Genomic DNA, 25,974 nt, shown 5'->3' on the forward strand with positions numbered 1-25,974 from the left:
GAAGTGACACTCTCTGGGTAGGCAATTCTAAAAAGACTATTAGTAACTATATGAGCTAATAGTATAGAAGCAGTGATGTAAAACTGTATTATTTGTTTATTATGAGCAACAGAATAATGGAACGAATTAATGCACCAATCTCGCTCTAATGAATCTATGGACAACATGACAGTATGGTGTGAACAGAACAAAATAAAACCATTGAGTGGGTCCATTTGCAAATAAGCCCATTTCCCCATAAGGCGAGAGAACCTTTGTTTAATTTAAAGCTTAAGAACAATCTCTTTACATACAAAATACTTTTTCTCAGTAAAAAAATTATAAGTGCTAAGACAATTAAATTAATACAGCATCACCATTTTTAAAACTGAAAAAAAGAGGTTTAATTAATCTTATTGTGTTCTAACTCACTGTTAAATCAATAAAAGAGTTTGAAAAAAATGTGTCAACCTGACGTTGGATTCATTGTTTTTCTATTTAGTAGATATGTTTAAGAAATCATTGAGGGGTGTTGTGGAGCTTAAATGAGTTAAAACAGGACAAGGGCTTAGACAGTCACTGGCACTGATTAAGGGCTCATTGACTGTTACCTGTTGTCAAATGTAAAGTCATGCGCCAAACTTCTATCTGCTCTTGGTTTTTCATCTAACTGGGAACTGGACCTCTTGCCTCTACATAAGTTTCCTACCACCCATATTACTCTCTCTCTTTCCCACTGAGCTCTAACCATACTCATCTTCTTTCTGTTTCTTCAACTGTCCAAGTTTTTGGCCATCTCCACTGGAATGCAAGGCCCATAAAAGCAGAAAACATGTGTGTTTTGTTCATTGTTTCACCAAAACCTACACAAGTGCCTGACACAGACTAAGTACTCAATAAACTTTGCTAAACAAGTAAATAAATAAATGGAGAGCCAAAGGAAGGAATAAAGGGAGGCAGGGAGGGAAGGGGGGGCGGGTCTTAGTTCAATCTCACTAAGATTAAGTCTATGGTCAATACTAGTTTGCTAGTGTTTCCTTTATCAAACCATGCTTGTTATTAGCATCAGGCTGCTCCCACCTCACTTCCTATGTCTATATGATTTTTTTGTACTCACAAAAAGGATTTTCCTCTCTTGCATTCCAACACAAGGAGTTCCTTGACAATTTAATATTATATAATATATGCACCTGGAAAGATGTTTGACATCTAATTTTTGACTTACACTTAACCACATATTTCCGCTTTCATTTGAAGGCAAAATGGAACATTTTCTTGTCAATTTTTTTTTCTAGATTATGTGAAGAAGAAATTAATAGTCTTGTCCCATGTTAATCTAAAGCTCTTCTGATTACATAAATTTAATAGAGGACTCTCCCTAAACAAACTTTAATTCCACACTTAAAGTATCTTTACAATGACAAAATTGTTCTGCATTCTATAGATATTGGAATATAACACATTGCATAATTTAGAGGTTAAGAAAATGGACTCTGGATTCAGACCAGGGGTTCAAACTCTAGTTCCTATTACTAACCATGTGGACATTGAAACCTTCTGAGGTGCTCTTTCTTCATCAAGCAAATAAAGAAAATCGTAGTAGTGCTACTAAGTAGAATAATAAGTTTGTAAAAGGCTTATCATGGCACTTTGCACCTAGTAAGTACTCAATAAATACAGAAGCTGCTTGTAGACCTAGAGAGAGCAAACTAGAACTAAGATCAGAATCCCCTAATGATAGCCAGGCAAGTCAGTACCTGACCTATTGAACATCTGGTAGAGATCCACTGAATGAACGGCTGCTACTGGTGACTAACTGCATGACAGCCTTTCCTTGTCTTCCTCGCTAATGTCTGTTCAGGTTGTGTGGCCCTTCCTATACTGATGTGATGTATTTTGTAGAATCCCTCTCCTTGAGCCTGTGATGGCCAAAATTGCGTGCATACCATAAATGCTTAACTAGGTAAAATGCCTTTGTAAGACTCTGATGTTAGTCCCTGCTCACAACTTTCTAACTCACTACAATCCACTTTAATCTTTGCATTGACATTTCTGTTTAGAAGAGCAAACCAGGAATGATGGCTCTGGGCTGAGAATCTGGAACGCAGATTATAACTGCTCAGCAAGTTCGCTTGCTTTGTGTAAACTGGCCGCACATCTTTTGTCCTCATTTGGAAAATAGCTTTGGCTGCTTGATATCGCCACATCTTCCATTTTACACATTCTCAGTTTCTGACAAGAAAAGTAGAGAGTGGAATGCCACACTGTTGCAAATCTGCGGATACACATCAGCTTAACCTTATTTGTTCTGGTGGATTTTTGTAGATGAGAATGAATATTTGGGCTACAAACTTCCAGCTTGATTCCCTTCTCTTAGTTCCAATTTCCCAGGGTTTGTTTGCTCAAATGCCCAATGTAACAGCACTACTCTATTCTAGGGGCCACGTTCCACTGCTGTGGGTTGACCTCAACAGGCATTAAACCTGTATGCAGAGCCAGGCATGGTGGCACATGCTTATAATCCCGGCTCCTTGGAGGCTGAGGCGGGAAGATCACTTGAGCCCAGAAGTTTGAGACTGCAGTAAGTTATGATCACACAACTCCAGCCTGGGCAACATAGCAAGACCTTGTCTCTAAAAATAAATAATAAGTAAATAAAATGTTTTAAAAACCTGTGCGCAGAAATGAAAGCCCATGATAGAACAGCAAAAAAATCAAATGCAATCCTGGAGCTATGCAGAAACCAAAGGAGAGATGAATATGTCTAGATTAAAGTTCTTTAGCATCTACTGTCCATCTTATGGGATTCCAGAGACAAACATACAGTAGAAAAGCTCAAAATAAAATGGCTTTATTCTATATTTAAAACTACATTTTTTCCTTATTTGTGTTATTGCAGACTATTAGTTTTTCATGCACAGGCAAGAGCTAAACAAATACACTGATTCCCCAATGTGACCCTCTATAGCATCAAGACCTATTTTTATAGCAGTGTAAGTACATGCACCAGCTATTATGTGTTCTTATGAAGTAATCCTCATCCTGTCAACTGCTGTAAGATCCTGGGGAAGATGCTGAGCAATGCTGGTGTTCTATGGTTATGCAGTACTTGGCCAAGCTCAGTGGGTAATTTCTCCTAAGTATATATATGCTTAAATGGCACCTACCAATTATCTCTCTTTGGAAGAGTGCAAGTGTAGCATGCCCACTCTCCCAGATGTGTGCACATTCCCGCCTCCACAGAGCTGTCTCTTCGCCTCTCCTCTCTAGAAGCTCTGGGTTAGTCCTTTCTCTAGGCACAGAAGCAGCGGAGTGAACTCAGCCTAGGGGAGCTATCACTGTTCTTTTCTTACCTCTAGGAGTTACAACAGAGAAAACCTGTTCTCCAGAAAAAGACCACCGTCTACAATGTCTTCATAGGAAAAAAAAATGGTCACACCTGTGACACAGCCCCAATTGAATTCTTATAGGCACCTCAGATCAAAGCTACCCAATAACCTGAGGTAATGGAAAAGAAAAACAAAAGAGTATGACATTTATTCACGTACCAAATTCTTGGTTTCTCACCTATTAATTTTTGGTCTTGCAAATTTTGCTGGAACAGAACATGATAGAGTACTGGCTCTAAAGTTCTAGGTTCAGATAACAAACTCAAAAGGGGTTTAGGAAACTAACCCAAGGGAGAATCATAAATTTGAACCTTAACATGGACTCTGTTCTCCACATTAAAATATATTGTACTACCTTTTTTCATATAACATATCAAAGAAACCAAGAGTTGGCTCTTCGAAAGAATATACAAGAATGCTAGACAGCTGGCCAGCTTAACAAAAAAAGAGAGAAGATTCAAATAAGTGCAATCAGAAATGACACAGATGACATTACAACTGATCCCACAGAATTACAAAAGATTCTCGAAGACTATTATGAATACCTCTATGCACACAAATTAGGAAATCTAGAGGAAATAGATAAATTCCTGGAAACACACAACCTCCCAAGATTGAACCAGGAAGAAAGTGAAAACCTGAACAGACCAATAACAAGCTCTGAAATGGAATCAGTAATTTAAAAAAACCTACCAACCAAAAAAAAAAAAAGTTCTGGACCAGATGGCTTCATAACCAAATTCTACCAGATGTGCAAGGAACTGGTACCAATCCTACTGCAACTATGCCAAAACACTGAGGAGGAAGGGCTCCTCCCTGATGCATTCTATGAAGCCAGCATCATCTTTATACCAGAAGATGGCAGAGACACAACAAAAAAAGAAAAACATTAGGCCAATATCCCTGATGAACATAGATGCAAAAATCCTCAACAAAATACTGGCAAATCAAATCCAGTGGCACATCAAAAAGTTAATTCACCACAAACCAAGTAGGCTTTATCCCTGGGATGCAAGGTTGGTTCAGTATATGCAAATCAATAAACGCGATTAGCATTATAAACAGAATTAAAAGCAAAAACACATGATCATCTCAATAGCCTCAGAAAAAGATTTTGATTAAATCTAACATCCCTTCATGATAGAAACTCTGAAAAGAGTAAGCATCAAAGGAACATACCTCAAAATAATAAAAACCATCTATGACAAACCCACAACCAACATTATACTGAATGGGCAAAGCTACAAGCATTCCCCTTGAGAAGAGGAACAAAGCAAAGACTCCCACTCTCATTACTCCTATTCAGTATGGCATTGCAAGTCCTAGCCAGAGCAACCAGGCAAGAGAAAGAAAGAAAAGATAACCAAATAGGAAAAGAAGAAGTCAAACTACCTCTCTTCACTGATAATATTACTCTTTACTTAGAAAACCCTAAAGATTCTTATAAAAGGCTGTTATAACTGATCAATGATTTTAGCAAGGTTTCAGAATACAAAATCAATGTACAAAAATCAGTAGCATTTCTACACACCAACAACATCCGTGCTGAGAGTCAAATCAAGAACACAGTCCCATTGACAATAGCCACACAGAAAATAAAATACCTAGGAGCACAGCTAAAAAAGGAAGTGAAAGATCTCTATGTGGAGAACTACAAAACACTGCTGAAAGAAGTCAGAGACAACACAAATAAATGGAAAAACATTTCATGCTCATGGATAGGACGACTGAATATTGTTAAAATGGCCATACTACCTAAAGCAATTTACAGATTCAACACTATTCCTATCAAACTACCAATAACATTCTTCACAGAATTAGAAAAAACTATTCTAAAGTTCATATGACTCCATAAAAGAGCCTGAGTGGCCAAAGCAATTCTAAACAACAAAAACAAAAATAAAAAAACAAAGCTGGAGGCATCAAACTACCAACAAAGCTGGAGGCATCAAACTACCTGACTTCAAATATACTATAAGGCTACAGTAACCAAAACAGCATGGTATTGGTAAAAAAAAACAGACAAATAGATCAGTGGGACTGAACAGAGAACACAGAAATAAAGCCGCACATCTAGAGCCATCTGATTTTCAACAAGGCTGACAAAAACGCGCAGTGGGGAAGGGACTCTCTATTAAATAAATGGTGTGGGTATAACTGGCTAACCATATGTAGAAGAATGAAACTGGACTCTTACCTTTCACCATGTACAAAAATTAACTCAAAATGGATTAAAGATTTAAATATAAGACCTCAAACTATAAAATCTTTGAAGAAAACCTAGGAAATACCCATCTCAACATCAGCCTTGCCAAAGAATTTTTTATTAAGTTCCTAAAAGCAACTATAACAAAAACAAAAATTGACAAGTGGGACCTAATTAAACTAAAGAGCTTCTGCACAGCAAAAGAAACTATCAACAAAGTAAAAAGACAACCTATAGAATGGGAGAAAATATCCGCAAACTATGCATCTGACAAAGGTCTAATAACTAGGATCTATAAGGAACTTTAAAAAATTGAAAAGCAAATAATCCCACTAAAAAATGGACAAAAGACATGAAATGACACTTCTCAAAAGAAGACATACAAGTGGCTAACAAACATGAAAAACTGCTCATCATCACTAATCATCAGAGAAATCCAAATTTAAACCACAATGAGATACCGTCTCACACCAGTTAGAATGGCTATTACTAAAAAATCAAAAAACAACAGATGCTGGCAAGGCTGTGGAGAAAAGGGAATGCTTACACACTGTTGGTGGGAATGTAAATGTGTTCAGCCAATGTGGAAAGCAGTTTGGAAATTTCTCAAAACACTTAAATCAGAGCTACCATTCAACCCAACAATCCCACTACTGGGTATATACCCAAAGGAAACTAGATAATTATACCAAAAAAACACATGCACCTACATGCTCATTGCCATGAAATTTCACAGTAGCAAATACACTGAATCAACCTAGGTGCCCATCAATGTGGACTAAATAAAGAAAATGTGGTACATACACATCATGGAATATTAAAAAGCCATAAAAAAGAGTGAAATCAAGTCTTTTGTGGTAACGGGAATGGAGCTGGAGGCCATAATCCTAAGCAAATTAACACAGAAACAGAAAACCAAACACTGCATGTTCTCACTTATAAGTGGGAGCTGAGCACTGAGCACACATGGACATAAACATGGGAACAATATATACTATGGACTACTAGAGAGGGGAGGGAAAGGACCGTGGGTTGAAAAACTACCTATTGGGTACTATGCTCGCTACCTGGGTGCAATACATTCACATAACAAACCTGCATATGTACCCCCTGTATCTAAAATAAAAGCTGAAATTAAAAATATATATTTTTAAAAGTACTGTATGTATACTACTTTTAATTATGAAATGCCAATTTGTTATATTCTCTCTCTCTCCTTCTCTCCCTCCCCTGCTCAGTGTCTCTTGCTCTTTTCCCTCTCTTGCTGTCTTCTCTTCCCTCTTCCTCATTAAGCTGTATGGTTAAGGAAATGAGAGCAATCTCTGCTTCAAGGCACAGCCAAGAGGAATCAGCGCTCTTGACTTTGACATCTTCAATTCCTACTACCACACTTCGTCAGAGAAAAAAAATGACAGGAAACTTCTAGACAAGATGATTCCCTGCCATTATCCTTAAAGATCTATCCAAATCACATCATTCCTTTCACTTGCTAATTGGTTTCGTAAGCCTTCTTCCCTTCCTTATGTTTTCTATTCTTATTTTTGGGACAATTGCCGACGTATGCATAGTTCTGGATTTTTTTTTAAGTAATTTGTAGTTGACTATCGTTTATTTCTGCAATTGGTGTAATTAAATCTAATTACATAATCGGTGAAAGACTGAGTAATCACATAATTAGAATGTGCAATAATAACAGTTGAAATCCTATTGTTATGACGTGTAATGATACAATTATGATGTATAACATTCACAGGGTATTCTGCAACGAGCAAAAACGGCTCTAACCCTGCCTGAATGGAGCACAGCTAAAGTTGGAGACCTGGAAAGTAGCTTTCAGCACCTATACTTGGCCTTGCTCATCATCTTTATCCCCCTAATATAGCCTTTGACTTTTATACTCCACAGGAATCAAAGGCAGTAGGCGAGGTCTAAGGAAGGTCCTCATGAGGGCAGGAGCACTCACATCTCCAAGAACCAAATCACCAATACAATCAGCCCTTAGACAGAAAGGAGCAGCAAGAGATGGACTCACATTTCTGAAACAGTCACTCCTGCATGTCAGTTTTAAGTTTGAAACTGTAATCAGGAGACAAAAAGATAGGGTTGGAGAATGTCTGGTGATCACACAACACAATTACAAGTGGGCCTAGTGATTATGGCCTGGGACATAGCTCCCAGCTCTCAGTCTGCCCTCTCCACCCCAACTCCAGTCATCTTAATCACCAGGACATAGACCAACCACCAGAAGTGCTGGCCTCCCAGGTCCTTGCTCTGCTGATTGTCAGTGACCATTTCCTTTCCTCCACGCCACCCACCCACTCCCATGATCTTGCTCTGGACCCAAAGAAAGCAGCAACTATAGTGTTTCTGATATCTCGGCCTCAAACACCCCATTCATCAACAGCAACCTCTCATCCTTGTGCTCGCCTGTTCACGTGCTCCCCACTGGGACCCTTCCCCAACCTCAGAGAAATCTCCAAATTCTGGACACCTCCCCCAACATCCCACCCCTGGCCAGCCATCTGCTCCCTGCCCTGCCTTGCAACGCTCCTTGTCCAGCCTAATTCCCATAGTCCACCACTGTCATCACCCCTGGGCAGCACCCTCCTTCCATAACAGAAGCCCTCAGCCCTACTTCACACCAGCTCTGGAAAGCTGAAAGTTCCTGAATAAAACCACACAAGGGAAATGACTGGTTTCGCTTTAAATTCATGATCTCAAACTGCAAATTGACACTCCATACTGACTGGCAAACTGCTATTTTTCTTGAATTGGTTTGCTTTCCAATTTTCCAAGGCCACTATTTCACAGTTTTTCTTCTCTCCTCCAACCTCCCATGTTCTTTTCTGCACCATCAGGCTCAGTGGATGGCCTCGCCTCATCATGTCATTAAAAGTCACATAAAAGAATCAGGCCAGTTACACCTTTTTTCCTACCAGCAGCTCTCCAACACTGCGCTCACAGGCACCCAGCACATCCTCTGCCTCTTCATTCATAACACACCATGCCCTCCATAGACACTCTTTCAGCCCTGTACTGTCTAACTGTACTGTGTTGCTATAGCAAGCTCTCCCTTGCTGCTGGAGCTCTGCTGCCAAAATATAAGCTTGCTCAACTGTCCTCCATAGCCAACCACATTTCCAGAGACTAATGCAGGCTCCATCCTTTAGCCCACTTTGATCAGGCCCTCCCTCCACTTGCTAGATCTTCAATGTCAAAGAAACCAGCAACATCCCTGTCACAAACTCCACAGATGACCCTAGACCCTTACCTTCCCTCTGTCTCAACAGTGCTTGGCAATTGGCCACTCCCTCTGCCTGAAACCCTTTCCTCCCTAGGCTTCTGCCATCTCCTTGCCCTGTGTGTGCCCTTCCTCAGTTTCCCATCCAGCCTCCTCCTGCTTTACTCACCCTCTAAATGTTGGGCATCCTCTTGCCTTCACCTGGGGCACCTTCTCTCCTCTCCCTACACTCTTTCCCCAGATGGTACCATCAACTCACAGGCATTCAAAGTCATCTTTGTAATTTCCAAATGTAATATGATTCCTCTCTTCTGAGTTCTGGACTCAATTATCTACCCTGCTGTTTGACATCTTTTCTTTCGGGTGTCACAGACTTCTTAAACTGAACATATCCAAGATGGAAATCCTGATTTCTCCCCAGTGCAGCCCTTAGCCCCCAATGCAGCCCCTCCCTTCCCAGTAAATGCTACCACCAGCGACCTGTCATTGAAACCAAACACTAGAAGGCTAGGAGGACCCTGATTCCTCCTTCCATTCACTCCACATCCAATCCATCAGGGAGTCCTGTCCAAAATGTCTTTCTCCTCTTTAATTTCCCTACTTCACCACCCCACTAGATCAGGCCAGTGCCCTCTTCTGTTGGGATGGTCTTTTCTTTTATCTTCTGAACATGATTACAGATTGCACTTGTTTTGTTTTGTTTTTTTTTGTTTTGTCTGTCTTTTATTTTTGCTTTTTTTTTTTTTGCCTGTCTCCTCCTCTAGACTGTGTTCCCTGATTACATTTATTGTTTTACTTATTTACAGTTTCCAGCATAGATCAGGTAATTAACTTTCATTAGATACATAAATAAATGACTATGGTGTTGGTGTCTATAATATGCAGACTATGAGCCTCATGGTAAACTTATAAGGGCCAAGATGAAAGCCAGGGCCAGAGCAGAGATAATAAACTTAGCTGAAAGCTACTCAAAAAGTTAAACATCAGGATACCATATCTTGATGTGCTATGAACTGGATTGCATTCCCCCAAAATTCATATGTTGAAGCCCCAGTCCCCAGTGTTATGGCATTTGGAGGTGGGGCCTTTGGGAGATAATTAGGTCTAATGAGGTCATCATAAGAGTGGGGCCTTATGATGAGATTAATGTCCTTGTAAGAACAGATACCAGTGAGCAGTGAGCTTGCCCCTCCCCCCCACCTGTCTCTCTCTCTCTCCTCTCTCCTCTCTCCTCTCTCTCTCTCTCTGTCTGCCGTGTGAGGACACAGCAAGAAGTTGGCCATCTGCAAGCCTGGAAGAGAGCCCTCACCAGAAATTGACCATGCTGTTGCCTTGATCTTAGACTTCTTAGCCTCTATTTCTATCTTGAAAACATCATGCTAATTGAAAGAAGGAAGTCACAAAAAGCCACATATTACAAAATTCAATTTATATGAAATGTCTAGAACAGGCAACTCTATAGAGACAGAAAGTAGATGTGTAGTTGCCTAGGGCTGAGAAGACTGGGGGACTGGGAGAAAGTGGAATGATTGCCAATTGATATAGGGTTTCTTTCTGGGGTGTTGAAAATTTTCTGGAATTAGATTGCAGTGATAGTTGCACAAATCTGTGACTATACTAGAAACCACTTTAAATGAGTGAATTCTATGGTATATAAAATATATTTCAATAAAACTATGAAGAAGAAGGGGGGAAGAGGAGAAGTGGGAAGGAAGGGTGAGAGAAGCGGGAGGAAGAGAAGGCGAACAGCAGCAGCTCAAGTTAGTTAACCTAGCTGAGTTAGTCTATGGAATCTAAGTTGCCACCAACAAAAAAGTAAGCCACTGCTTTATATGCCACCAAGAAAGAAAATATTTACCAATTATAGCCATAAGAAGTTATGAATGATGAGACACTTCCTGATTTTGGAGATTTTAAACTATGAAAAAATTGTATCTTAGAATTAGTAAAATACAGTATATGTAGCTGTTGTCAGATCTAGGTACCAGCTTCTGAAGGCTTCTAAATTTGAATTACTTCTTTAAAGATAATTTATTAACCATGAACTCATTCACTCATAAGAAAAAATTTTATCAAATGAGTATTATAAGCTGGATATTGACTTTATATATGGTTTTGACTCTGTGCACATCATTCATTTAATCTTCAACAACTACCCTTCAAGATAAACATTATATTCCTCACTTTATAGATAAGGGTGTGGGCTACAGAAAGGTCCCATAGTTCTTAAGTGGCACAGCCAGGATCCTAAGCCATGTCTCCAGGTCTCTGCTCTGTCCCTGTGTTATGAATGAACAGTTCAGATGCAGAAACCTTGTGAGCAAAAACTGAATTTTTGGCCAGGCGCGATCTTAATCGCTCACGCCTTTAATCCCAGCACTCTGGGAGGCTGAGGCAGGCAGATCACCTGAGGTCAGGAGATTGAGACCAGCTTGGCCAACATGATGAAATCCCATCTCTACTAAAAATACAAAAATTAGCTAGGCATGGTGGCAGGTGCCTGTGGTCCCACCTACTCGGGAGGCTGAGGCAGGAGAATCGCTTGAACCTAGAAGGTGGAGATTGCAGTGAGCTGAGATCATGCCACTGCACTCCAACCTGGGTGACTCTGTCTCAAAAAAAAAAAAAAGAAACTAAACCAACAAACAAAAAAAAACTAAATTTTTTTCTAAGCCAAATGTTTCCTCTGTCAGCTTTAGAGATGTAGATACCCATCCATCCCATCATCTCAGGCCTTACTTCTCACATGGCCACCTTCTCCCAGCATCAACTGGTATGTATTAAAGGAATAGGAATTACAGTACATTTCTGGAGAATATTCTTGGCCACCCTGGAATTTCCTGCATTCAATATGTTGGTTTGCCATGAAGTCTCCAGGAGCTGCCGAATGAAAACATGGAGATAGAACAAAGACAGATAGAACAAAGGAGATAGGACACAGACAGAACAAAGTGGAAAATGAGAAACAAAAGGAGAAAAAAAGTGGTATGAAGTGCAGTTGCACCTCAATTTATGCTGCAGATGCTTTCTTGAAAATTATGTGTAGATCAAATTGATTTATGAACTAAACCCTATCATAAATTCAACAAAAACATTGTGATGGAAACTTTTGTAATCAGAAAAATTTATTTGTGCTGAGAATAGTTGATTCTCAGCCTCTCTTTTGAATTTACTTGTTATTCTCCTCAAGGGGAGCCTACCTGCACATAAAAGTTCGATAACCACCAGGGATTCTTGATGTGCAGGAATGTCATGAGACCAAAATGCTTTACAAAGGCTTAAAAATATAAACTATCTATGCCATTTATAATAGCCATTTCCATAATAATTTAAATATATATCTCAACATAATGGGAGGGTTGAGAGGATGCTTCTCAGGGATGGAATTCTAGGACCACTATTGAAGGAGATTATTTGCGTGGGGGGAAGTTCAGAGGAGATAAGTATCTCCCCTGGGTAACCAAAAGCCCTGAACCCTTCTCTCTTGACAGTTGAGAGGGAGGGAGAAGTTGAAAGAGTCCAGCACATCATTACCAAATGACCCCCATGGCCTCCTTGCAAATTACAACGTCACTAGCTCCCTGGTCTTCCATAGCCAAAGGTTACAAAATGGCCACCCATACAGGTTTTAAAAATCAAGTGTTACATTTCTTAAAATGGATTTGCAGAATTACTTGAATGAATAAAAGATCTGCAAGACATGCTCCATGTTTCCACTGGGGAATAACTCACTGGAGCTGGGTAGATGCTCCTGAAGACATGTCTCCTGGTCCCCACTACTTCTTAAGCCTTGCATCCAGCCTGGCTCCTGCAGGCATTTTCACTTGCAGCCCAGTAGAAGTCTCCTCCAAGCTAAGGGTCACCACCACACGACTCACCCAATCCCATGTAGAGCCCACAAATATCCATGATCCCAAGAGCGTCCTTTCTTTAATGTGGTCTCATTTCAAAATATATGAGACTGTTGGATTTATTTATTTATTTATTTATTTATTTATTTATTTATTGAGACAGAGTCTCACTCCATCGACCAGGCTAGAGTGCAGTGGTGCAATCTCAGCTCACTGCAACCTCCGCTTCCTGGGTTCAAGTGATTCTCCTGCCTCAGCCTCACAGGTAGCTGGGATCACAGGTGCACGCCACCATATCCGGCTAATTTTTGTTTTTTGGGTAGAGATGGGATTTCATCATGTTGGCCAGGCTGATCTCAAACTGTTGACCTCAAGTGATCTGCCCACCTCGGCCTCCCAAAGTGCTGGGATTACAGGCATAAGCTACTACGCCTGGCCTTATTTGTTTTTTTATTTAATAAATATTTTAGAGCTAGCCCAAATTCTTTCAGATCCTCTGTTCTTGAAGTGCCCTCCTGGTTCAACTCGTCTAGTGACAAATATGACTCCATATCACCACTTTCCCAGAGAATCAGCACAGCAGCCATGCCTCCAGAGCTTTTGCTTCACAGACATGCTTAATAAATTCACTTTACCCTTTAGACCACAGGGCTTAGAAAGGAATGTTGTTTTTGTTGTTGTTGTTATTGTTCTGCTTTCCATCAGCTTAATACAATCGTGACGACATGCTTCTAAGAAGGATCCTAAGACATTCATTTCTTTGAAGCACTATTACCAGTGAGCTGACAACAAAAAGTTAATAGACATAGGACTCAGGCACTCAGGCTCACTCTGCTTAAACTAGCAGAGTGGGGCAGAAGAGAGACGTGTACATTCCATATCCATACCAGCCTGGGGTCTTGGGTTCTAAGAGGGGTGGTGGCTTTTGCCTGAGCCCTAAACCCTAAACCCAGCAGCTGCAGTTAGTGCCAAAGCTTATAAGGGTACAGAAAGTAAAGAAAGATCAGTGTTTTAAAGTCTCCACCCACCATATTTCTCAGCAACCTCAAATGTCCTTTGTTGTTGTTTTTCATTTTGTTTTGTTTTTGAGATGGAGTTTTGCTCTGTCGCCCAGGCTGGAGTGCAGTGGCGCGATCTTGGCTCACTGCAAGCTCTGTCTCCCGGGTTCAAGCGATTCTCCTGCCTCAGCCTCCCGAGTAGCTGGGACTACAGGCACCCACCACCACACCTGGCTAATTTAGCAACCTCAAGTCTTAATCCATATAGGAACTGTAAGAAGACCACTGGTTTGTTTCTCATCACTAACATGGTAACTCATGATTGCCGAACACTGGCTGAGCAGCCATGCTCTGCCCAGTGGCATTGTTTTCTAAGCACTTAAGTGTATCTTCTCATTATCCTCATAAAATCCCCATTATCAGCTCCATTCTACAAGTGGAGACCTTGAAACTTAGAGAGCTTAAATAATAATAAAAACTAAAATTCATGAAGGGTGCCCTTCTAGCCCACTACACATACCAGGCACTGTTCTGAGTGTTTTTATCTGTTGACTCAATTAATCCTCATAACACCCTTTTTGTGTTACTATTTATGTTGTCTTCATATTACAAATGAAGAAACTGAGGCACAGGAAAGAGGTGAAATAAGATCACTTAGCTGGTGAGTAATTAGGCAGAACTTGAACTTGGGCAGCTTGACACCAAAGCTGTGCTTTTACTGCTAGGCTGATTTGCTCAAAGTCACACCACTGGTTAAGGCTGGAGTTTGAGTCTACTCCATGTGGTCAGAATCTAGAGCCACAGGGGCAGCCATGTGCTCTGTGGCCTGCTTAGATGTTCATGGGGTCAGATTTCCTCTGCAGTGGCTCCAACGGCTGGCAGCAGGGTCTGGGATGGATGTACTGCCTTTCTCAGAGCTAGGCTGGGAAAAACGTTTCCTTGTCATTTATTTTTTAAATGTCTGGAGATTTTAAAACTTCTAGGAGAAGAGATAAGTGATAAGAAGAAAATCTGGGTCGTTTTTGTGCATACAAAGGGGCCATTTTAATAGTGGTTTCAAGGGGTCTTTTCTAGACATAAGGGGAGGAGATTGTTTTAGTAGCCCTCTCTTCCTTTCCTGGGGAGTTTGAAACTATCTAGTTTTGAAATCTAAAAATCCCCAAGCTCTTGGCTCTGGTCCTTTTTACCCCCTTAGCCATATATTCCAGTTTCTGCTAAAAAAGTCTGCCTCAAGATATAAGTGACATCCAACTGCTGGGGCTGTTTTCTCTTTTCATAGAAACCAGAGCTTCTGGGGTTCTGAGATGTCTCTAGCCGGTCACTGACCTAACCATTAGCAACTGGGTTCTACAAATAATGCCCCTGGGGAACTCAGTAAAATTATCAATCGCTAGCCCCCACAGGTCTTAATAGAGAGTGGATAGGTGGAAGGTTTATAAATCAGGATGAGTCATTTGATTCACCAAGGGAAAAGATAAATAAACCAACACTCCAATTAATTTTAACCTGAAAAGAAGCTGCTAGTGAATGGTGCGTTAGCCAAGTCCGTAGGGTCTTAACAACCTTAATTATTCACAAATGCAAATTGCTTTTACTGCTTGCTAATTTCTTCACGTCTTCCATCCAGTTCCTCTTCCCCTCACCATCCTCCTCTCTCCTCACCCAGTCTCTTTATTCCTGAAGAGCCAAAAGGAAATTTCTGGAAATGACCTTCTAATCACTCAAGCTTTTTCTTTAAAAAAATTTAATGAATCTTCCCAAGACCCTAATTAGCTTAACCTGGGATCCAAGGACTGCCCTAGGCCTAAATAATCCATAGATGCGCTTCAGGGACCCCATGAGCTAGCTGAAATTATATGCAAAATTGTGGGGGTGGGTGCAAAAAAATCAGAAAGAATGAATAAGACCTACTATTTGATAGCACAAGAGGGTGACTATAGTCAATAGTAACTTAATTGTACATTTTAAAATTAACTGCAAGAGTGTAATTGGATTGTTTGCAACACAAACGATAAGTGCTCTAGGGGATGGATACCCCATTCTCCATGATGTGATTATTACATATTGAGTGCCTGTATCAAAACAGGTCATGTACGCCACAAATATATACACTTGCTATATACCCGCAAAAATTAAAAATTAAAAACAAACAAAAAATTGTGGGGGTAGGGTACTTCCTGGCTCCCTGCCCACCCAAGAGGTTCAATTTTCATCAAATTCTCAAGAAAGTCTATGTTCTCCCCAACCCCCTAAAACAGCATTAAGCATTAAAGGACTAGACTGTACCCACCTAAACACTGCATCACAAGGAATATTTATGATGCAGAGTGACAAAGCCCAGGCTTAGGAGCCAGACAGATGCAGGTTCAAATCCCAGCTCTGTCACTTACGAGCTGCATGGATTTAGACAAATGTCAAATTCTCTGAGCCTATTTCATCATCTGTAAAATGGTGATCATAATAACTCCTTCAGCACAGGATTATTGGGTGACTATACAAAATAATATAAGAAAGCACAAAGCATTTGTATATAGAAAGGGCAAAATGAAAATCCTCCCTACAAGAGAGAGAAAAAAGGCAGATCTAGGCTCAGGAGCAGAGACGCTGCTCTCCCATCTTTGGGAACTGCATTTCTGGCTTTGCTAAAGATGAAAGTCACTGTACTACAAAGACAATCAGATTGGGATCACCCCTGGGAAATCCATAAGAATCAGATTGGAAGAGCACTCTTTATGAACATCATATTAGATTATAAACCTTTTTATAGATCTTATAGTGACATGCCCAATCTGATTTAAAATAAGCCTCTAACCCTCTATTCTCCTACTGTCTCTACCTACTACTCCCAACATAATGTGATAAGCAAAGCCTAAACATTTCAATCATGTACAATGTGAAGTTGCACCACAGTAAGGGCACTGAAATGACCTCAGGAAGCCCGCATAGCCAGATGTCTGCAGTCCTTCTGCAAGATCCCAATATTTTCAGGTTCTACCTGGGTCAGTTCGCTGCTCTGGGGTAAATATCAATTAGAGGCTTCTAGATCCTTTGGCTGTTGGGACTTCCAGAACAGCATCAGTGACTTCAAAAACATCCTGAAGTCGATTAATCTGCTCCTGTTGTATGGGCTAGATTCCTGATTCCAGAGAACAGGCCAACAGAATGCAGGCCAAGAGGACCCCACCTTTGCATTTCTATTTCTCATGGCAAGGTTGCCTCACTCCCAGAAAAAAGAACTTTAGCTTTATTATCTGAGACAGGCAGAGGATTGAAGCTGATTGCCATTCTCTACATATCTGATTTTATATTATGATTGTATTGTGGGGCGTGCTACTGCAGAGTTTAACTGCATTGAAATCATTATATCATTTCTCTTTGGCTATAAAGAATTTTAATTTGGGGCTGGGCGTGGTGGCTCACACATGTAATCTCAGCACTTTGGGAGGCTGAAGCAGGCAGATCACAAGGTCAGGAGTTCGAGACCAGCCTGGCCAACATGGTGAAACCCTGTCTCTACTAAAAATACAAAAACTTAACCGGGCGTGGTGGCAGGCACCTGTAGTCCCAGCTACTCGGGAGGCTGAGGCAGGAGAATTGCTTGAACCCAGGAGGCAGGGGTTGCAGTGCACTGAGATCATGCCATTGCATTCCAGCTCTGGGTGACAGAGCAAGTTTCCATCTCAGAAAAAAAAAAAAAGAATTTTAATTTGGAAGCCATTCATAGTGGTTGTAGTTTTTGCTCAGACCATGTTGTGACACACAGTGTATTGGCTTTTCAGATGACATTAACCCAGCCACCTGCTCATCTTGGTCCTGCTCAGTTAACCTGCACATCTGTATTTTTTGTCTTTAAAGTCTTTATTATCAACCTCACTCCCCAGCTATAAAAGCTGTTTTTCCCCCAAACAAGTTGAAAAGAAAGTGCAGAATAATCAGAGTGTGTCTAGAACGAATAAAAAATGAGAATCCCATGACATCCAAGATGGGATACAGTCTTGAATGGACATACAGACAGACATGGTGACAGAAAACTCAGAAGCCGGGAGGGTCAGAGCGATGGAGTTTACTAGAACACAAGTTCATTTTCTCAAATGTGAGTGTTTTGCCCTCTCTGATTGGCATGCCTCCTTTCCTTCCTCAATTGTGGGGCACTGTCCTCTAACCACAGATGACTTCTTTACGCCACACAGTTGCAGATAGCACAGTTTCAAGGAGGGTGTGCTTGGATCTGGTAGAGGTCATGGACGAAGTGAAGACAAAAGTGAAGTCTTGGTGGTACTGGTTCACGCAAGGAATCAAACAGCCCAATGAGTCAGAGATCTGGTAAGTATATGGAAGCCTTCATGACTTAAAATATCCAACTGCCATGAGAGAAGTTCCAGAACAGAGGAGCCTCTTCCAGCATGGACCCAGCAGCTACAGGAGGGCTCAGATTGCTTGCTCTGCCACGCCTCTGCCATCTGCCCCCTGCTGAAGTCAGGCCAGGGAAGAGGTGCTGCCCATGAGTCAGCCATTCTCAACTGCTGCTTCTGCCTTCTCACTTTGCCATATTTGCTCCCTATCTGGGATGGTACTGTTCCACAGACCCTGATACACCTGGGGTTCAGCAGACCTAATTAGCCTTACATGTGTCTGCTCCCAAAATAGAGAGTCATTTATTCCAGTTTCTGTCCTGATCAGCAAGGTGTGACCTAGGCCCATGGCCCATAGCCCCAGACTGGGAGAGGAGCCACATTCCTTCTGAACAGTTTCTAAAAAACTTTCAGTCCCAAATGAGTGACTTTAGAAGTAGAGTTTTGAGGATGGAGCTGAGCACGTGGATTTCACATCTTCTCCTGTTTTCAGTATAGCTCTCAAGCCCCTGGATGCAAAGGCAGGACTCTGATGAACTTGCCTTTTCTATGACAGTCTTTACACTACAAGAAAGGGGCTGCAGGACAATCCCAGCTCCCAAAGACCCAGCCCAGAGCTCAGGAAAGCCAGGCTGCTTCTCACCAAAACTGAAAACCAGGACACCTTGGGAACACTCAGGACCCCACTCAGGCACCAGCTCCTTCCGGCAGCTCTTCCTTACCCTCCTGAAGTGCTGACCATCCCTGCCCTTGACTCACTCCCATTGCAGTGCCAACTCAGAGCATCTATCCCCAAAGCCAGAGTTCCTGGGATTCAGATCTTGGAGGTGTCACCCATTCCCTATGCAACTCTGTGGGAGCTACTTAGTTAATCTGCACCCTAATGTCCTCATCCATCAAATGTCGATGATGACAGCACCCATCTCACAGACTTGGGTAAGGCTCAGAAGAGTTAATATAAAGAAAATGCTTAGAACGTGGACTAGAATAGTAAGCACTCAACATACTTCCCATGCTGTTGTTGGCACCGCTGCTCCCACTTGTCAGATACCATGTGAGACCAGGAGCCCCTTGAAGGTGGGAAACTTTTTCTGTTTACTTCTATGGTCCCAGCACCCAGCACAGAGCATGGTGCACAAAAGGCTCAAAATGTTTTATAAGTGAATGAATAAAGCGAATCCAGTTGGCAATGCTGGACTATATACAGCTTGACTTGGTGATGGTTACCTTACAGACTCCTCCACTGCAATGTTCTGAAAGAGGGCAGAATGTCAACTGGCAGGCACACTGGCCAGAGAGAAACTGAGCAATCTGAGAATGGCCAGGAGAGAATGGGCATTACAGCAAAAAAGACTGGCATTGAAGCTGACCAACTGGGTTGTCTTGAGCACATCCATTTCCTCTTGGGCTTCAGTCTGGCCATCTGTGTGTCTAAACAAAGGCAGGAACTACTAGAAAGATGGGGTATCATTTCAGCAAGAACAGGTGGAGAGGTGAAACATGACTCATCTTTCTCCACCTGCCCCAGGGGACTCCCCCTGGCCAGGAAAAAATAGAAGCTCTAAACAGACCCTGCTTCTGAAGTCACAGCAAAAACCATGTCCAGTGTCCCCAGTAATTCTCTAGAATTCTCCCACCTGAGAGCCTCCTCCTCCCCACACAGGCCTGTGGAGTGCAGTGTAAATACCTCACCTCTCTCTGAACCACACGGCAGGAAGCATGGGAACCTCCTGCGGCTGTCGTAGGTGCCCACGGGACTGCTGGGCACTGTGCCACCACCACTGAAGAGGCCTTTGTGGCCTTCTTCCTGTGGCCCCAGGAGGAGACAGGAACTGGGAGCTAGCAGGCACCAAGGGGCCATGGAGGCCACATGCCGAATGGAGGAGCGTGGCAACCTTCCTTGAAGCCAGAACTGCCGAGGTCTGTCTACAGCTCAGACAGTGCTGTGGGCCCCTCTTGCAGGCCAGTCGTCTCACCTGGACCCTGGGCTCTGAGTAAACAATCCAATGATGCTACCCACAAAGGCCGCACATCCAAGCTTAGGAGGCATCTTCCTGTCAATGCCCTGGGGGCCCCTGTTGCCAAGTGACATGTGTCTGTGATTGCAGAAGGCCCTATTCTCCCAGAATCTAGGGGAGGAAGGGGGACTTTATGCAGCTGGAAAAGGCAAATTCTAACAGTCCTTTGTGATTTTTAGACATGGTATTTAATCTCTTTTGAAATGCCAAATAATATTAAAAGAGGGCATGCTGCTTTTATGATTTTTCAGGAAGGGTCATGGACTAATAACAGGTTGCAAACGTTGGAACATTGCTGGGAGGGTTCTTGCCCTTGCTGTAGGTACATATTGCTGTTCTATTTATAACCAACATGAAAACAATGTAATAATCAGAACTAAGAGATGTATACATCCCTTTAGCCTACCTATTTTTCTTGGATCTGGAATATTTTGGGCCTCACTTGTTGATTTTTAGCAGCAGTTGAAAGGAGCTGACCAAATGCACATTAATGAGACGACATTCCTGTCTCTTTCTGTCTTCACTGGGAGACGTCCTATTTGAGCCATCCTGGTTTGAGATGCCAGTCTCCCATCCCTCAAGCATGAGACAGCCACGAGAAGGCCCCCTGCAGCCACAAACATTTGTCAGAGTGATTTGGTGAAGTTCAGCAGTGAAAGCAATTTCTTACTCGGAAAATCATTTATCATGGATAGCCTGTCGAAAACAATCTCATTTCAAACCCTTCCCAGGGAGAAAAAAACTGACAACTGGCACTAAGTAATCTACAACAGAGCCATGGGAGTCATTCATCTTTCCTTTGCCCAGCCCAGGACTTGATGCTTTCAGAAGAGAAGTGGAATCAATCATAACTGCTCTGAGGGGCTTCAGGTAAAAGAGGAGGGGGCTACCGGAACAGCCACATACTCCTGAGTGCACAATGGGAGATTTTTCAGTCTCTATTTTACTAATAGCCAAAAACCAGAAGAGTAGTTGTAGGGGTCTTTGAGGGAAGTGTGCCTCCTTCATTACAAAACATGTTCTTTTTGTAATTTTAGCTCATCTTAAATGCCAGAATCCTCCTTCTTGGGGAGCAATTAAGGAAAAGCTTATTGCTTTTTCATATAAGCTGACTTCCCCTTTGCCTGGGGCAGTCTTTTCTTTGCCAGACCATAGCATGGAGTTTGTGGCATAGTAGATAATGATTCTGTGCATGCCATTTCCACTGACATCAACACCCTGGAAACAGAATATCTAGCAATTTGAGGCTCATGGAGAAAAGCAGAAGAGGGAAAATTTTTCCCCATTAAGTTCCCTGCTTTTTAAAAAATACAATTAGTTACAGATAGGAAAAGCAATTGATCACTTTCCTTACTGAATGTCTGATTAAACCCAGGTTCTGGTTTTGAGGTTCACCAAGCCCCAGAAGAATCTAATGAATTTCAGGGCTCCATTATTCTCATGTTTTGGCATTAACCAGTGACTCAGAAGGTACTGCCAGATGCAAATTATGACATCAATGCTATACTTCCTGGGAACCAAATAAAACAGAACCACCTTTGTAGATGGGTAGCTCCCACCAGTTCCCAGAAATATTTATATTATGGATACTAGTACTTCATTAGTACTTCATTATTATACCAATCTTAACTCAGAAATAAATCACCAGGTTTAGCACATATGATGCTTTAAGATAAAACTGTCCTCAAACTGCTTTCATTTCTCTGACGTTATCAGGGGTCTGAAATCCTGACTATTTTGGAAAGAAGTGTTATGCTATTTTGCCCAAGCCAAATGCAGGCATTAATGGTAAAGTTCTGGGATAAAATGCTCCATTTGAACTGAATTGTTCACATAAAATGGCTAATTTTTATTAGCCATTTGGGAGTACTTCTGCCACTTCCCAGCTGTCACTTTAAGCAAGATACTTTAGCCTGTCTGTGCCTTGGTCTTCTCATCTGTAAGAAGGGGGTAATACTGCTACCTACCCTGTAACATGTTATGAGGATTAAATGAGGTGATACTTACAAAGGCCACAGCGCCTGCCAAAAAGCAAGCATTTAATTTTTTTTTTTTTTTGAGACGGAGTTTTGTTCTTGTCGCCCGGACTGGAGTGCAGTGGCGCAATCTCGGCTCACTGGAACCTCCACCTCCAGGGTTCAAGTGATTCTCCTGCTTCAGCCTCCTGAGTAGCTGGGATTACAGGCACGTGCCACCACGCCCGACTAATTTTTATATTTTTCGTAGAGACGGGGTTTCACCATGTTGGCCAGGCTGGTTTCGAACTCCTGACCTCAGGTGATCCACTTGCCTCAGCCTCCCAAAGTGCTGGGATTACAGGCGTGAGCCACCACGCCCGGCCTAATTTAAAATATCTTTTAGAAAACTCTCAGCCAGAGATGAATTAGGGGGTAAGCCAACCACTCGGTTTCCTGGTAGCCAATCTATAAAGTCCCCAGGAGATCACTGGAAAAGTAACAAGATGGAAAAATGAGATTTTCAGGGTGAGCACTCACTATACATGACCAAGAAGAGCACTATAAAAAGCCATGTGTGAGGAGGTAAAGCTCCCATAAGGACAAGATCAGAGATAAACAAAGAGTCTCCGAACTGCTAAAGAGGCTTGCCAGGGTCCCTGAGGCACCTCTACAACAGTTTTCTTCCTCCTCCCCTTCTCCAACACAAAGCTTAGTTTCTCTGCTAAATAAATATTGAATACTTACGTAATAAATATCAATCTGAAGGCACATAAAATTATGAGCCTGCCCAAGTGTCTTCTTGGCCTACCATGCTCTGAGCTAACTGGGGCACTGAGTGTAAACACTCTCCCGGCTACTGCTTTGCTCTTTCCCTCCCTCATTATTCACCACATTCAGTGATCAGAAATTCCAGCTTGAGCCACCTATAGTCATGTGGCATTGGTCCAAAGCCCTCACTACCATGGGCGCCAACCCTAAGGGGAGGTATCCTCAGCACTCACTACGTGAAAACCTACTTTGCTTGGGACCAAGAAAAGAATAATTCAGCATGAATACGACATCACTGGGACTTGTTAGTGTTATTTGAAAGATGTGGCTAAAGTTTTACATAGGGAATGTGTGCTTCCATCACAAGTAACAGTGTACAAAGCTAACAAAGCAGTTTGTGGCCAAGAGGTTTTTGTTTTCTAGGATGAATAAGAAGGCCATGTTCTTGAAGGAACTTGAGGAACAATGACTACTTTAAGTCCACCCTGAAATATGGACATAATGGAAAAGCAAACAAAGGTGTGTCATCCACCTGGGAATCTCTAGTTCAATGGTTAGCTCAGTAAATCTTCCCAATTTACCATGCAGCTCCATCTCCCTTAACCCCATGAACTGGTCTAGAGAATAAACATATTACAATTTTGGTATTAATTTAATCAGGCATGATTTTGCAGAGAAGCCCATGGCAAAAAAAAAAAAAAACTTTCTATAATGAGGTCCAATACCAAAAATAGTAGTAACAATAATTTAAAAGCAGATTGTTTAAAATCCATCTCTTTCTCTCTGTGTCTATCCATAATTGAGGAGGAAGAGCATTTGTTCAGCCTACTGTCTGCCAGGCATGTGCCAGGAGCTTCACTCATCTCTTCACCCCAGTATATTATTGCTGTTGTATGGATGGAGAAACCAAGATTTGCAGATATTATCACCTGCCCAAGGCTACCTTCCTGGGAAGAGGGAGATCTGGATTTGAACCCCACCTCGGTCTGAGTCCAAAGCCTGTGCTCTTCCCATATTGTGCTGCTGGCCATCCCTGAAGCTGCCACTGTAGGTGGAGCATACTCCCTGAGACGAACCAAGGGAGTAGTGGCTATATATATATATGTACACACACACAAAGCAAACAAACAAAAACAAAATAAGTTGGTGAGGATGTGGACAAATTGCAACCCCCGCATGTTGTTGGTGGAAATGTAAAATGGTACAGCCATTGTGGAAAATAGTTTAGTGATTCATCAAAAAGCTAAACATTGAATTCCTAAATGACCCTGCAATTCTACTCCTATGCATATAAGAATTGAAAACAGCAATTCAAACAGATACTTGTGCACAATTGTTTATTGGAGCATTATTCACAATAGCCAAAAGGTAGAAACAATCTACATGTTCATTGACAAATGAATGGATAAACAAAATGTGTGGCAGCCATACAATGGAATATTATTCAGCCATCAAAGGGAATTAAGTACTGATACGTGCTACAACGTGGATGAACCTTGAAAGCATTATGTCAATGAAGGAAACCAGACACAAAGGTCACAAATATATGATTCCATTTAGATGAAACATCTAGAAGAGGTAAATCCATAGAGACAGAAAGCAGATCAGTGGTTGTCAGGGCCTAGGAGGACAGAGGAATGGGGAGTGACTCTGATGAGTATGGGGTTTCCTTTTGGGTTTACAGAAATGTCTTGACTAAATAGAAGTGATGGTTGCATAACATTGTGAAGGTACGAATCACCACTGAATCGTACATATTAAAATGGCTAATAGTTACTTTTATGCTCTGTGAATTTTGCCAGGATTAAGAAAACCAAAGAGTGGTAAAGTTAGAAGATATTTCACAAGTTCTCTATTGCACTGCATTCTTTGTGGATGAGGAAAATAAGCCCTGTTAGTCTGTCCAGTGTGGAATTATATAGCTAAAGTTTGCCGGTGAAGTTGGGGTTAGAAATCAACCCTCTGTCAATTAATTTATCAGAGCTTGCACCCAGGCTCACACTGGGGCTCTGGAGGAAAAGAAGAACAATATTGAGAGAAACAATTCTTTCTCAAGTGTAACTGAGAGCCTCCCAGTTCCTGCCTCTTTGGCTCAAAGCTCATATTCCTGGGAAGTCATCTTCCATTCCACTCCGGGAAAATGGCTTCCTACTTTTATGTGAAAAGGAGCCACAAAAAATTCAGCATCATGAAACACCCTTAGCTCTATCAATAGAGAAATTTCTGTCTTCAAGGGAAGTCCACTTGATTTGCTTCTGCTTGAAGTGAAGCAGATAACCTCAATCAACATCTGATTACTTCTTTAATTTCCAGAGCTTGCTCATTACCGAAGCCACACTGTCTCTAGAGAAGGACCTAGAGTAACTCAGATTTTAATACACCTGGGCTGACAAGTTACTTAGCTTGGGCTTTAATTGAGAAATCAGTTATTTTACCCATTACTTTGCTAACATTATCAAAATCCTATGATACTCAAGGCCCTGAAATGACATTTTCCTCTCCTTTATCATTTGTACATGTGACTAGGAGAAAATTATGCGTGATGGACATGTCAAAGATACATAAGTTCTTGAAGAGATTCTTTCCTACTTGCTCTACTCACTGATCCGTTTCCACTGAACAAATTGAGTATCAGCATGAGAAGTCACAAGGCAGGGGGTTCATTCTTTCTCCCCTGGCTTGGCTTTCTAAAGCGTGCAAGTTTTATATTGTTGCTTTTCAAGATGTGAAGTTGTGTGTAAATTTGTGTGCATGTATGACGAATATTTTTCCCTGCTAAAAGGTACAATGAAATTGATAGTGACACTTTGCAAACCAACTCTCCGATAAGCTTCTAGTGTTTTTTTTTTTTAGGTTTGCCACTAATCCTCCCAGCATTTCTGCAGATTGTAACTGAAGCGCAGCTTTTCTAGGAGGAAAATACCTGTTATTAAGGTCAACAACCTAAGAGTCACTCTTGATTCCTCTCCATTTTCAACTAAACAGCTGTTCTGTCTGTGACGCCTCCAGCATGTGCTCACATCCCAACTGCCTCTGACCTCTCCCAAGGCAGCATCCTCTCAGTTGAGACCTAAGAAAACTGCCTCCCAAATATTTTCCTTGCTTTTATCTTTCCCTGAACTCTATTCTCCACATCACAGTCATTATTTGCTAATGGCTTTATTGAGTTCTAGTTTCTACACCATACAATTCACCCATTTGAGGTTTAAAATTC

At 41.6% G+C, this 25,974-nt stretch overlaps 1 protein-coding gene across 43 annotated transcripts in view; it reads right to left on the bottom strand.

The window, feature by feature from the left end:
* The window catches only part of KCNMA1 (potassium calcium-activated channel subfamily M alpha 1), a 767,331-nt gene that overhangs the window by 335,434 nt on the left and 405,923 nt on the right, over positions 1 to 25,974 (bottom strand). Inside the window, exon 1 of one of the 43 annotated variants that reach the window (XM_055093051.1) lies at positions 11,620 to 11,696. The exons of the other annotated variants lie outside the window; for them this stretch is intronic. Coding sequence (XP_054949026.1) covers positions 11,620 to 11,681 — 62 coding nt within the window. The 5' untranslated portion in view covers positions 11,682 to 11,696. Of the gene's footprint in view, positions 1 to 11,619; positions 11,697 to 25,974 lie in introns of those variants that run through there. 43 annotated transcript variants of the gene reach the window in all.

This window comes from Pan paniscus, chromosome 8 (assembly GCF_029289425.2).
Source record: "Pan paniscus chromosome 8, NHGRI_mPanPan1-v2.0_pri, whole genome shotgun sequence".
NCBI classification, from domain to species: Eukaryota; Metazoa; Chordata; class Mammalia; order Primates; family Hominidae; genus Pan; species Pan paniscus.